The sequence below is a fragment of the Coturnix japonica genome, chromosome 2 (genome assembly GCF_054131305.1).
Source record: "Coturnix japonica strain WE chromosome 2, WE-NBRP24, whole genome shotgun sequence".
In the NCBI taxonomy this organism is placed as follows: Eukaryota; Metazoa; Chordata; class Aves; order Galliformes; family Phasianidae; genus Coturnix; species Coturnix japonica.
In genome coordinates, this window is record NC_140664.1 from 104,700,906 (window position 1) to 104,713,539 (window position 12,634).

The window sequence follows — 12,634 nt, forward strand, 5'->3', positions numbered from 1 at the left end:
GAAGCCTGTGATAAAATCCTGTGCTGGAATTATTAAGTGAATACTGAGATGATAAACTTCTATGCTATGACTAACAGCCTGCATGAACACTTTAAAAATACGATAATTATTGACAAGTAATTTCATTGACTTCCAACATGAGGAAGTAGCACTATTAATTGTTTGATTCTGCTGCCTTCCATGTTTTTTCTTTCTTAAGAGTTTTGTTGTAGATCCCTAAAGAAATTATGGAAAGAGAAGGCAGCTTTGTGAGATGACTTTTTGTCAATATCCACATTTCTCTCTGCCTTCTGAATCCAAAGTGCTGGAACTGTGGAGGAGAAATGTAGTGGTATAGTCTCAGGGATGTTCATATACAGAAGAAATACTTGTATGTGTGAGGGCTGCAAGGGCTTAGGGATGAAGCAGTTATGATTTTGAGGTAGGGGTACTGAGATAAAATAGCTATTAAGCCTGTATTAAAAAGATTGGGATGTTTCTGAATTTCTGCTTTTTGTATTAACCACAAAAGTTAACTTTTTCTTACAGATAATGGAAAACGCAGAAATCAACAACATCATCAAAATAGTTGGACTGCAATACAAGAAAAGCTATGAAGATCCAGAATCTCTAAAAAGTCTGAGATATGGAAAAATTATGATAATGACAGATCAGGTTAGTCTGAATTTCACAGGTTTTAATATACAGGGCTTCTTAAAATGTGTTTTGCTGTAGTCTTGTAGGCTCCATTTTTGTGCGTTGTAGCCTGAAACTGTTTTACAACAATATGGATGTATTCGGAGGAAATCCCTCATGTATGAGATTTCTTTTAGGGAATAATTTATCTATTTGTTGTCTTTGTTACTCCAAATGAACAGCTGAACTTTGCTGCACTGAGAAACCAAACATAAATAATAAGCAATGCAATAATAAAAATGCATATCAACAAGAATGCTTCTGATCAATCAAAAATATGTTGAAAATACTTACAAAATTGAACAGTAGCTGAAGTTACAATGCTAGGTAGCCTGAGAGTGATAAGAATGAGGACAATTATTTTTGTGTATTCTCATGAAGTGTGTGTCTATTGTTCTGATCTGTAAAAGACTAGTTATCCTATCCTTCAGATAATAACGAATGCTTTATTTATGTTTTTTGTTTCATTTTATTTTGTTTTGTTTTCCTTAAGTGGTCAAACTATCAAACATTTTATTACTAATGAGAAGTGTGGGCCAGGCTTGTTTTTTTTCCCATGGATTCATCTCTGGGCTGGTCAGGAAAGCTGTCTAGTTCTCTGCTAAAACATGTCTTAGGCAAAGAACTCTGTGAATCACAGCTGTGCATGTGGCTTGGAAGAGCTATTTGTTAGCTAAGGGACCATGCCCATAAGTGTCTATTTTATTCTAAGGTTTAGTTCAGAATCCAAATTAAACCTAATTATTCCCTTCTTTTTTTCTGTCAGCAAATACTGTTTTGGTGTATCCTGGCCAGTGTGATTTGTTTATCCTTGCAACTAGAATTCTTCATTGATTAGCCCTCTTGTTTTGGTCTTGTGGTGGGTGTTGCTTTGTGGGATCTGACATTTTATGAGATAACTTCATATTTTCATGTCTGATTTAGGATCAGGATGGTTCTCACATAAAAGGCTTGTTGATCAACTTTATTCATCACAATTGGCCATCACTGTTGAAACATGGTTTTCTTGAGGAATTCATCACTCCTATTGTAAAGGTATGGGTTCTGTTAATGAAATTTTATTTTTTATATACTGTGCAACAGAAAAGTTGATTTGTATTTTTTTTTGTTTTGTTTTGATTTTTTTTTTTAAAGGCAAGCAAAAATAAGCAAGAACTTTCATTCTATAGTATTCCTGAATTTGACGAGTGGAAGAAACATATGGAAAATCATAAAGCATGGAAGATAAAATATTACAAAGGTTTGTTTAAAAATAAATAAGTTAACCTCATGGATCTAAAAATACTTAATAAATTAATGTTACAAAGCTTTATTTGTAGCTGTATTCATGACAGTTTCTTCTGTAATTATATTATTTAAGGGATAAAATGTTAAAGCTTAAATATACAAGAAGTAAAATGTTAAAACTTAATTCTTAAGTTAAATTAATTAAATTTAAAAAACACGGAGTAACTGCTGCATTTTATTGTACAGGTTTGGGTACCAGCACTGCTAAAGAAGCGAAAGAATATTTTGCTGACATGGAAAGACATCGAATCTTATTTCGATATGCTGGTCCTGAAGATGATGCTGCCATTACACTGGTGAGAACGTGTAAAAGTAATTCTCTATGATATATTTTATTTTCCAGTGTTCACTGAAAATGGCACACAAGGAAGTCTTATCAGCTTTTCTTGCCATGACTAAAAAAAACAACACACTATTGCAAGAAAAAAAAAGAATTGGAAAATATTTCAAATTTTGGAATGAGAGCCTTTATCCATGCTGCAAAATTTATACTGCCTTTTCATACTTTTCATGCGGTGTGAAGATCAAGGAACACTACATTCAAAGTTGCTTTTAGAGTCAGAACACACAAAAGAGTGGTCTGAGAAAGGCAATAGAGCTCAAACAAATGGTGTCTCACAGCTGCTTAGGGGGCCTGATTTTTGTGTGGAACTTCCTGTGCTCCAGTTTCCAGACATTTATACAAACATATCTGTTTATATGTTTATACAAACATATCTACACTTATAATATTATGAAACTGAAATTTTTTCAGGCGTTCAGTAAAAAGAAGATTGATGATCGAAAAGAGTGGTTAACAAACTTCATGGAGGACAGACGACAGCGTCGACTACATGGCCTTCCTGAAGTGAGTAGTAACAATAGTAACAAATCTTGTGGATGAGATTTAAATGTAACAAGGTGTTTGTATTGAGTGAATAATGTCTGTGGGTTTTTTACAGCAATATTTATATGGTACAGCGACAAAACATTTGACCTACAATGACTTCATTAACAAGGAGTTGATCCTTTTCTCAAATTCAGACAATGAAAGATCTATTCCCTCCCTTGTTGATGGTAAGCTGACAGTTTATTATGATTTGTTGGAATATTCTCTTTTATTGTTTTCTTAAAATTGTGATTTGGTTTGAAAGCCAATATATTTATATAGAGTTTAGAAGACTACTATATTTTTGTTATTGGCATTTATATGCTGTGGAGTTATGAGAATTCTTCTTTGAAGAAGTTTAAACTGATGCTTTGTAGCCTTTTAGCTTAACCAGAACTCTACCCTGGACATTACATGTCCTTTGCTTCTGCTTAAGCAGTCAGAAAAAGCAAGTCTTTTAGGTGCTTATAATAATTACTGTTCAAGTTGTATCTGAATTTAGATAAAAATGAAAGGATGAAATGTTTTCTCCCATCATGTAGCACAAAAACTCTTTTAATGCTTACTGATCCTTCATGCAGTCATCCTATGGTTCTCTTAATCAGATTTACTAACTCTTCCTTTGCAATGGCGTGAGTATGATAAGAAGCAGTTTTTACTGCACAGTTTGTTCTTCATGTGTAAAGCTGTCTGTAGAAAGCATGAAAAGAAATTTCTGCCTGTACTTTTCTCAGTATAAATATGCTTACTAAGATATTGTACAAAGACCTTGAGGTTTCATAAGACAAAATGGAAAAAGCATTTATCTCCAGTTTCCAAACTGGATGATATGCAGACAAGTTATATGGTCCCTTCCACAAAGATGGTGTAGTTCAAGTGTACAGGTACATCAAGTGTACCTAAACGATAAAGAGAATGGCTTCTTAAAACTGTAAAAGATCTAGAAGGGATAGAAATAGCATGTATTTTTGTTTTATCAGAAATAGTTAAATTTCAGAGTGCTTTAAAATAAGTGTAAGCTACAATCACAGTTGTCACTGCTGGATTTGTGTTGATTCTTAGGAAAAAGATTTTGCTCACTATACTGGAAAGAAAGAACTCTTGACTTGCAGAGGTACATTTAGGATGAAATTATACTTATTAGAATAGTGTGTGTGCTACTGGCTTAAAGGGTTAAGTTTCCATCCTTCGGACAACTTTTTGTTAAAATATTCATTTCTACTATTATTTCTATTATCTTAAAATAATTGAAAATAATTTATTTTGTTAAAATTACAGAGTTTAGAAATGAGAATAAAGCAAAATAAAGTTGTTTTTTTTTTCTTACAAACCAATGCTTATTTATGTGTTGAAAATGGGATCTTCTTCTTACTAGGTTTAAAACCAGGGCAGCGCAAGGTTTTGTTCACTTGCTTTAAGAGAAATGATAAACGTGAAGTAAAGGTTGCTCAGCTGGCTGGTTCTGTTGCTGAAATGTCAGCTTATCACCATGGGGAGGTGAGTACGAAGAGTAGAAAAGTTGTGAGAATTTGTAGCCTGTGTACAATGTTTACTGTATTAAAATTCCAAATCTTTTGACTCAATCTACTAATTACAGATTTCATTTTAAAATGTTTGAGCCGAGCAGTAAATGAAAATATATTTCCATCCCTTCCATGTTCTTATGCACGGTGGTATTGCCAAATAGTTTATGGGTTATGGAGAAATGGTAAGTAAATAATGACATAGTAAATTTCTTCCAGATTCTAAATCATATTAACTATGTGCAATGGTAATTTTTGGTGTTGAACAAAAAATAGAGTCTCTTAAGGTAAGAAAGGTACAGTGTTCTCCATTACCTGATGCAATATTGAACGAATGCTTGCTTCTATCTCTTGTTTGTTTTTATTTATCTGGAATATCAACATGAGTTGCCATATTCATTCTCTTTCCATCCTTTCATCTTTGCCTTTGAATGCAGTGAGAAGTAGTTTGTGCACGAGAAAGCAGGTGCAATCATTTTTTGCCCCTTTAATTACTCCAGAAATGTGCTTAAAAAAAATTGACAAAACTTTGGGTTTTTCTAAGCATTGAGCACAAGGACATTTAATTCAGGGAGGCAATGTGGCTACGAAAGAGGGAGCATTATGCTTTGCCAGTAGCTCTAGTAAGAGGCTATGTTCCTTTCTCAAGCTGACTTCTTTGAAATTGAGGTCAGGTTAGTCACTGAATTCCTGGGCATTAAAAATCTGCATTCTTGACTGATTAGGAAAGAGTGTACTTCTAATGTTTATTTCTGTGAACATGTATTTTCTTGCAGCAAGCATTAATGATGACTATTGTCAACTTGGCTCAGAACTTTGTTGGAAGTAACAATGTTAATCTTCTACAACCTATTGGTCAGTTTGGTACCAGGCTTCATGGTGGAAAGGATGCTGCCAGCCCTCGCTATATTTTCACTATGCTAAGGTAAACATATTGTCAACGGTTTACATTAAGCTTTTGAAAAGCTTTATTATCAAAGTAGTCCTTTCACACAGTAAAGGATTTATTTTATTTTATTTTTATTTTTTTATGTGAAAGGAATAGGAGAGGATGAGTCTGTTTTGATAGCTGTTAGTGCTCAAATTTTGCCTTATGTTTGTAAGTGTGGTTTTTCATCTTGAGTTTTCTGCAGAGATTTTCTCTGCATAGAACTGCTTTAGAAAATGTAGCTTTAAAGGAATTAAACTCTGAATTATGAAGATGAAGACGGGAAATGCTGTAGACTTAGGTCTGTGTGCTGTGTGATCAGTTGTTAGAGTGTTATATACATGTATAATTGGGAAGGAAGCAGACATCATCTGTTATTAGTATGCCATTCCATTGGGAAGAACTTTGTTTTCTCAGGAGGTGTGTACATTGTAATTTCAGCTTCAGAATGGCAAAGAATAGAAGGCATGAAAAAAATAGGTCATATTTGGACACACTGAGGGTTAAAGCACTGAGACTTGAAACTAGTGGGACTTCAGTTAAACAGAATTTTATTTTCTTTCTTTTTTAAAGCCCTTTAGCCAGGCTTCTTTTTCCACCCGTGGATGACAACTTGCTGAAATTCCTTTATGATGACAACCAACGTGTAGAGCCTGAATGGTATATGCCCATAATTCCTATGGTTTTAGTAAACGGAGCTGAAGGAATCGGTACTGGATGGGCTTGCAAACTTCCAAACTATGATACCAGAGAGATTGTAAACAACGTCAGACGAATGCTGGATGGCTTAGATCCTCATCCCATGGTAAAAATAATAATATACACTAGCATTTTCTACATTTGGTAATCAAATCTAATTTTGTGCTTAGGAAATGTAGTCATATAACTCCATGAATGCTTGATTATTGAAGTAGTTGAATTGGTTGAATTGTCTGGTAATTTTGCATGGGAGCCTTACTTGACTGTTGGAAAGTGCTGTGGAGAAGTTCATCTTGAAGAAAAGAAACAGTGCAATTTGTGTATTTCCAGTTATTTCAGAGGACTTTCTGTTCTCTGTTGACAGTAAGACTTGGAAGTTTCAAGTCCTAAAGATAGTAATTTTTCATTAGAGTAGAAAGATTTTTCATTAGAGTAGAAAGTTAGACAATAAACCAAAGAAAGACAAATACCATTTTCCTGGATTCAGCTACATCTTCTTAATTATGTAGCTACTCTTTAGGTAATAGGGTAATTGCTTCTGTCACTTGCACATGCGTATTTTTTGGACTTTTTTTGGTAATGTTTTTACTATGACTTGAGATTATTACCAGCATGAGATTAGCACAGTATAAAGTGAGAGCTGTAGGGTACATGGGAAAAAAAATATATTCTCTATCTTACTACGAAGTTTCTTAGCATTCCACTGATTTTTGTTACCATTTCAGCTTCCAAACTACAAAAACTTCAAAGGATCCATTCAGGAACTTGGTCAGAACCAGTATGTGGTCAGTGGTGAAATATTTGTGGTGGACAGAAACACTGTGGAAATTACAGAGCTACCTGTAAGGACATGGACCCAGGTAAGTTACAGTGAAGAAAAAAAGCTCTATATTAAACAGTTTTATCCTACATGCAGGAGAACATTTTAGTCCTCTTCTGATCGTTTTATATACATGGAAAGAAACACGGTTTCATTCTTTTCTTTGCCTTCGTACAAGAAGGTTCTACTTGTACCATCTCATCTACTGTCCATACTACAAAGAATAAATGCTGCTTCTGTTGAGTTAATACATAATCCGCCCCCCCCCACCCCCCCTTTATTTTCTTTTTTAAGTAGACTTTCTTTACCTTGTAGAATGGCTCTTACGTTTTTTTCTAATCCCTGCTTTCATTTTTAGGCTACATTGGTTTTGTAAATTATCACTGGTTTCACCTCTGGTACCCAAGTTGAAATCTTAGCTTTGTTGTGAGTTTGGTTTAAAGAATTAGGAATTTAAAGAAGTTGGAATAAGTGTTTCTGGTTTTTTGCTATCTTTTTCTTAATAGGTGTACAAAGAACAGGTTCTGGAACCCATGTTGAATGGAACTGAAAAAACTCCAGCATTAATTTCTGACTACAAGGAATACCACACGGATACGACTGTGAAATTTGTTGTGAAGATGACAGAAGAAAAACTTGCACAGGCAGAAGCTGCTGGATTGCACAAAGTCTTTAAGCTTCAAACAAGTCTTACTTGTAATTCTATGGTAACTTTTTTCTGTTTGACTATTAGAATACATACAGTTGCTTGTTGTAAACTTGAATGTTTTTGTAGTGAATTTGGCACGACTGAACAAATCTCTTCTTCGTATTCGCTGCTGACAAAAAGTAATTGTGAACTGTTTGTATTCAATTGTCTTGGAGATAATGCAAGTCTTGCTTTTTTGATCATGTTGGGCTACTTGAATTTTGAAACTTCACTGTAACTGTCTAGAATTCTAGTCTTTTTATGGCAGGTACTACTTTCAAAATTGTCACAAACAAAAATACACACATATGTGTGTTGAAAATGGCCTTGCTCAATATACTGTGTAGATTATTTTTGAAAAGCAAATGCACCATATCAAGGTGACTGTAATTTTCACAGGTTCCATAAGTGTAGGGACTACTGCTAGAATCTCTCTGTAAGGCTTGTATTTGTGTAGGAAGCAATCTGTCCTTGTGTAAACATATTAAAAATTAGACGCCTATTTGAGTCTATTATGCATCCTCTTGAATGTGCTGCATAGTCCCAGAGGAAGGTTTGAGCTCTCAATCTTGAAAGGCTATTCTTCATATAGTGTGCATGTGAGTGCTATAGAAATAAACTCATACCCGAAGATTAAAAATCTTGAGTTAAGAAATCTCTCTCAAGCCATATGTTATCTCTTTTTTAGGTGCTTTTTGATCATATGGGATGTTTAAAGAAGTATGAAACTGTACAAGACATTTTGAAGGAGTTCTTTGATTTGCGATTACATTATTATAGTTTACGTAAGGAATGGCTTGCGGGAATGTTGGGTGCTGAATCTACAAAGCTAAACAACCAAGCTCGCTTCGTTCTAGAGAAGATACAAGGGAAAATTACCATAGGTGAGTAAACACTCTCTAAAATAGAACTGGGAGGAAATCTGGAAGTGATTTAAATGTAGTAAAATGTATTTGTATGTAAGACATTGGCTTTCACAGCATTGATTTTGTTTGTTTGTTTGTGTTGTAGAGAATAGATCAAAGAGAGACTTGATTCAAATGTTGGTTCAGAGGGGCTATGAATCCGATCCAGTTAAAGCTTGGAAAGAAGCTCAGGAAAAGGTGATGATCAGAAATCTCTGGATACGTTTGATGCTGTTGTTGTAAATGATACTCATTTATCAAGATGTATGTTTTTGTAGTAGTCTGATTAATTTATGACACAACACTTTAACAAGATTATTCATTACTACTTTTCATTGGTTTTCATTCTTACAAATACGAATTTTCATACAAATATTGTTGCATAATGGTGATATTCCACATAGATAATTCTAAGAAGACAACTAGATATATATAGGTTGAAAATGAGAAGTTCATACGTTCAGGGTTTTTATGGCACTCTGACAGGAACATGTCTTTTTGGAAAAGACAAGAAAATATTTTTTGTTACTGAATCCATGAGGAAACACCTAGGTAATCCATCAGGGTATTTTGGGGAATTGCTGTTTTTCGTTTACAAAGTTAAGATTAATCATATGTCTAATTCTGGATATTTCACTTCAGGCAGCGGAAGAGGAGGACCCGCAAAACCCAAATGATGATGCTTCCTCTGCTTCTGGATCGACTTCTGGCCCTGATTTTAACTATATCTTAAACATGTCTCTCTGGTCACTCACAAAAGAGAAAGTGGAAGAGCTCATGAAGCAGAGAGATTCAAAGGTTGGTGTGCTGTGAGAGGCTTATTCTGAAATGCTTTAATAATTACTGATGTGCCCAATTGTGAATGTTCAGTTCAGATAGTATGTACTGAGTTACTTGTAGCTGATGATTCAGCTGACACATAACTTAAAAACTTATATTTATATGCTACTTTCACATTTAGGAGAGAGAACTGAATGACCTTAAAAGGAAATCTGCTTCGGATCTCTGGAAAGAAGACTTAGCAGCTTTTGTTGAAGAGCTTGAAGTATGTTTTACAAATCTTTCTAAAAATATATATTAAAAATAAGCAAAATATACAAACAAACAAAAAAGAAAGAAAACAAGGAAAAAAAAACAAAACAATCAGGTTGATCTCCAAATACAGGGGCAAGAGGGAAATCTGGGTAGTTGACTTCCTATTTGTGGTCCTCAGGGATTGTCTCTTGCATCTGTACAGTACAGTTCTTTTTCCAAGTCAGTGAAAGAAAAACTACCAGGAAGAAATTTGTTTCCAAATGACAAAAAAACAGGGAGTAGGAACTAGCAATTCTAAGTGATCTAACCAGTTGGGAAGCAGTAAGCATTATCAAATTCAAAGCTACGAATCTGGGAACAAAGCATGTAGACAGGAAGTGCTAGACAAAAGGCTTTTACCTTGCCTCATTAGTATCTCTGGCAAAAAGTAAAGGCGTATTGGTGGGTAACTTGCTGAGCCTAAACCTTCAGTGTTTCCTGAAAATGGCTGATGTAATCTTTTGAAGTAACACAGGATAATACAAATAAGATGTTTATTTCTCTGCACGTTCATGGTGCAGATGCAATTAGAAGTATTCTGCGCTGAAACCTCAACTTCTGTAATAAAAAACTGGAAAGGACTGGAAAATGTGCCTTATAAAACTTACTCTAAAAGCTCACTGCTTGCTTTAAACACTGAAGGACTGAAAAGTTATATCAGTACCTGGAGATACAAGTGAGGAAGTGAAACTTGATGAAAGGAAGATATTCCAAAGTGTCCAAAAGTTTTCATTTGTTTGGGCTTGAAAAAAAGTGTTATTTTAACCAAATGAAGTAGGGAAGAACTTACTTACCAAGACTGTTTTTCCATCTTGGAAAATGCTGGTGGCACAGTGGTAGCAATGCCGCGTTGCAGCACCGGAGACCTTGGGTTCGAATCCCCCTGTGGCGCAAGTGGTAGAAGTGCCGCTCTGCTACACTGAGGCTCGAATCTGGGGTATATGGACTCGATGATCTCTAAGGTCCCTTCCAACGTGCACGAGACTATGATACTATGATGATTTGTAGGGAAGACCTTACTTACCATTGATTGATTTTCCATTAATAAAATGTGCGTTATAATTCAGCTGACAAATAAGGGCAGTCTTCTGCTCCATGTTAATAAATACTGAAAAAGCACCATGTTCCATTTTGCCTTTACTGAAAATGAACATTTCTCCCTCCTGCCCCTGGTTGTTTGTTAGAAAGTAGAAGCACAGGAAAGAGATGACATTCTGGCTGGTATGATTGGCAAACCAATAAAAGGTAAAGTTGGTAAACCCAAGATGAAGAAGCTTCAGTTAGAAGAGACGATGCCATCACCATTTGGTAGAAGAATAGTTCCACAGATTACATCTGCCATGAAAGCTGATGCCAGTAGGAAACTGCTGAAAAGGAAAAAGGTAAACCAATTGTTGCTATAGTTACATTATGTAACTGCTTTATTTTTCTGTGCTAATTATGCAAATCCAAAAACTAGACCCCACTAGACCCCATTAGTACTGTATGTATGTATGATGTTTTGCTAACTCAATGTGTAAAGAAGGTAATGCTGGACTTAATTTATATTTGAAAGCCTATTATGACTACTTATTTCTGGAGTGCTTCTGTTGCATTTTTTTCCCTTCCCATACTATTAATATTGTCAGTATAACAGTCTACTTTAATTTATTCTCTTCTAAAATTGTATTGCAGTTTATTGTTGAAATATAAAGGTATAATTTTTTTTTACCAACTTGTTAATATTTTTAGGGTGATGCTGATTCTGTAGCAATAAAAATGGAATTTGATGAAGAATTTGGTGGTGTGCAAGCTGAGGGTGGTGGGGATGACTCAGTGAATACAGCAGCCTCAGCAGCTAAAATCCCTAAAGTGAAGAAAGAGAAGAAGGAGCCTGGTGAGATATCCTTACACAGTCATCATTAAGCTTGAATGAGTACTAATTTTGCATTAATTGTATTTTTAAGACATTATGAGAAGGGAAATATACCACAATAAGTTTTTCATCTGATTTTCTTCCTTAAAGAGATGTGTAGAAGTACTTCAAAACAATTCTGTATTACTTACAGCATACATGGAAATTAAAAGCAGAGGTATTCAACGCTCAAGTTAAACATGTGGACACGTCTATTATGGTTCTGTAGTTGTAGAAACTTACTGAAACTTCTGTTGAGTATTTTGCTTCTCTTGGGTTGGGGATCTTCTGGTTCCTACGTATGGTTTTGAGGGGGAGGGATCTAAATCATTGAATATGTGAGTAGAAAAAAAAAAATAGAAAAGGCCGAAGTTGTGTTTGGTTTTTTTTTACCCCTGACTGTTAGAGATGCTTTAACTTGTTACAGGTACTAGAGTAAGAAGAACACCATCATCTACAAAATCGAGTGCAAAAAAAGTGAAGAAACGAAACCCCTGGTCAGATGATGAATCCAAGTCTGAAAGTGATTTAGAAGAGAGTGAACCTGTGATTATTCCAAGAGACTCTCTGCTTAGGAGAGCTGCAGGTACTCCAGCTTTTGTGAAACGTGCACTGTGGCAGAAAGTTTAAACTGCTAACCTGTGTTCTCCTTTGACCGCAGCGCTCCTTAAGGACATTATCTGCTGCAGATAACTTGCATTGCATTCTCTTCACTGTGATGTTTATGAAAAAGCCCTTAATGACAAGACCAAGAGTTGCTGTGAAAGATTTTGTAACTTGATCCAGATATCTTGCACCTTATCCAAACTACTAGAGTAGGAATTACTAATAAAAGATATTGAAAAAAAGATATTGAAAAAATATTCTCCATTACAGAAAAATAACTTTAATGAAGTTATATTGTCCAACAAGGCTGCAAAATATATATATATATAACTAAAAAAATCAGAGTGGTCTCTAATAGGCAAAACAATCAAAGACTTAAAGTTTGAAAAATATAGAAATATTTGATAGACTAAGAAATGCACAAGATTCTTGTGGAAAACTGTTGATCAACTTTTCAAACACTAAATTAGAAGGAATGTTCAATTGATGCCATCAAGGAAACTTGGACTACAAGTGAAGGATCCTTATTCCTTAAAAAATACTTATGCAGTAATTTCTTCCTTATGCCATTATGAAGTTAGCCACAGATGGCAGCAGATCATAGAGTCTTTGAGGTTGGAAATGATCTCTAAGATCATCTAGTCCAATCATCCACCTACCACCAATA

At 34.9% G+C, this 12,634-nt stretch overlaps 1 protein-coding gene across 7 annotated transcripts in view; it reads left to right on the forward strand.

Moving 5' to 3' along the window:
* TOP2B (DNA topoisomerase II beta) overlaps nt 1-12,634 on the forward strand; it is a 54,649-nt gene that overhangs the window by 36,042 nt on the left and 5,973 nt on the right. For 6 of the 7 annotated variants that reach the window (XM_032442350.2, XM_032442351.2, XM_015853910.3 and 3 more), the window contains 18 exons: nt 529-654; nt 1,600-1,710; nt 1,810-1,915; nt 2,149-2,258; nt 2,717-2,809; nt 2,904-3,018; nt 4,206-4,327; nt 5,130-5,278; nt 5,855-6,086; nt 6,706-6,840; nt 7,307-7,507; nt 8,177-8,372; nt 8,500-8,591; nt 9,036-9,191; nt 9,355-9,438; nt 10,652-10,849; nt 11,199-11,343; nt 11,789-11,947. In XM_032442350.2, coding sequence (XP_032298241.2) covers nt 529-654; nt 1,600-1,710; nt 1,810-1,915; nt 2,149-2,258; nt 2,717-2,809; nt 2,904-3,018; nt 4,206-4,327; nt 5,130-5,278; nt 5,855-6,086; nt 6,706-6,840; nt 7,307-7,507; nt 8,177-8,372; nt 8,500-8,591; nt 9,036-9,191; nt 9,355-9,438; nt 10,652-10,849; nt 11,199-11,343; nt 11,789-11,947 — 2,530 coding nt within the window. Of the gene's footprint in view, nt 1-528; nt 655-1,599; nt 1,711-1,809; nt 1,916-2,148; nt 2,259-2,716; nt 2,810-2,903; nt 3,019-4,205; nt 4,328-5,129; nt 5,279-5,854; nt 6,087-6,705; nt 6,841-7,306; nt 7,508-8,176; nt 8,373-8,499; nt 8,592-9,035; nt 9,192-9,354; nt 9,439-10,651; nt 10,850-11,198; nt 11,344-11,788; nt 11,948-12,634 lie in introns of those variants that run through there. The other variant, XM_085538362.1, reaches the window with a different exon arrangement.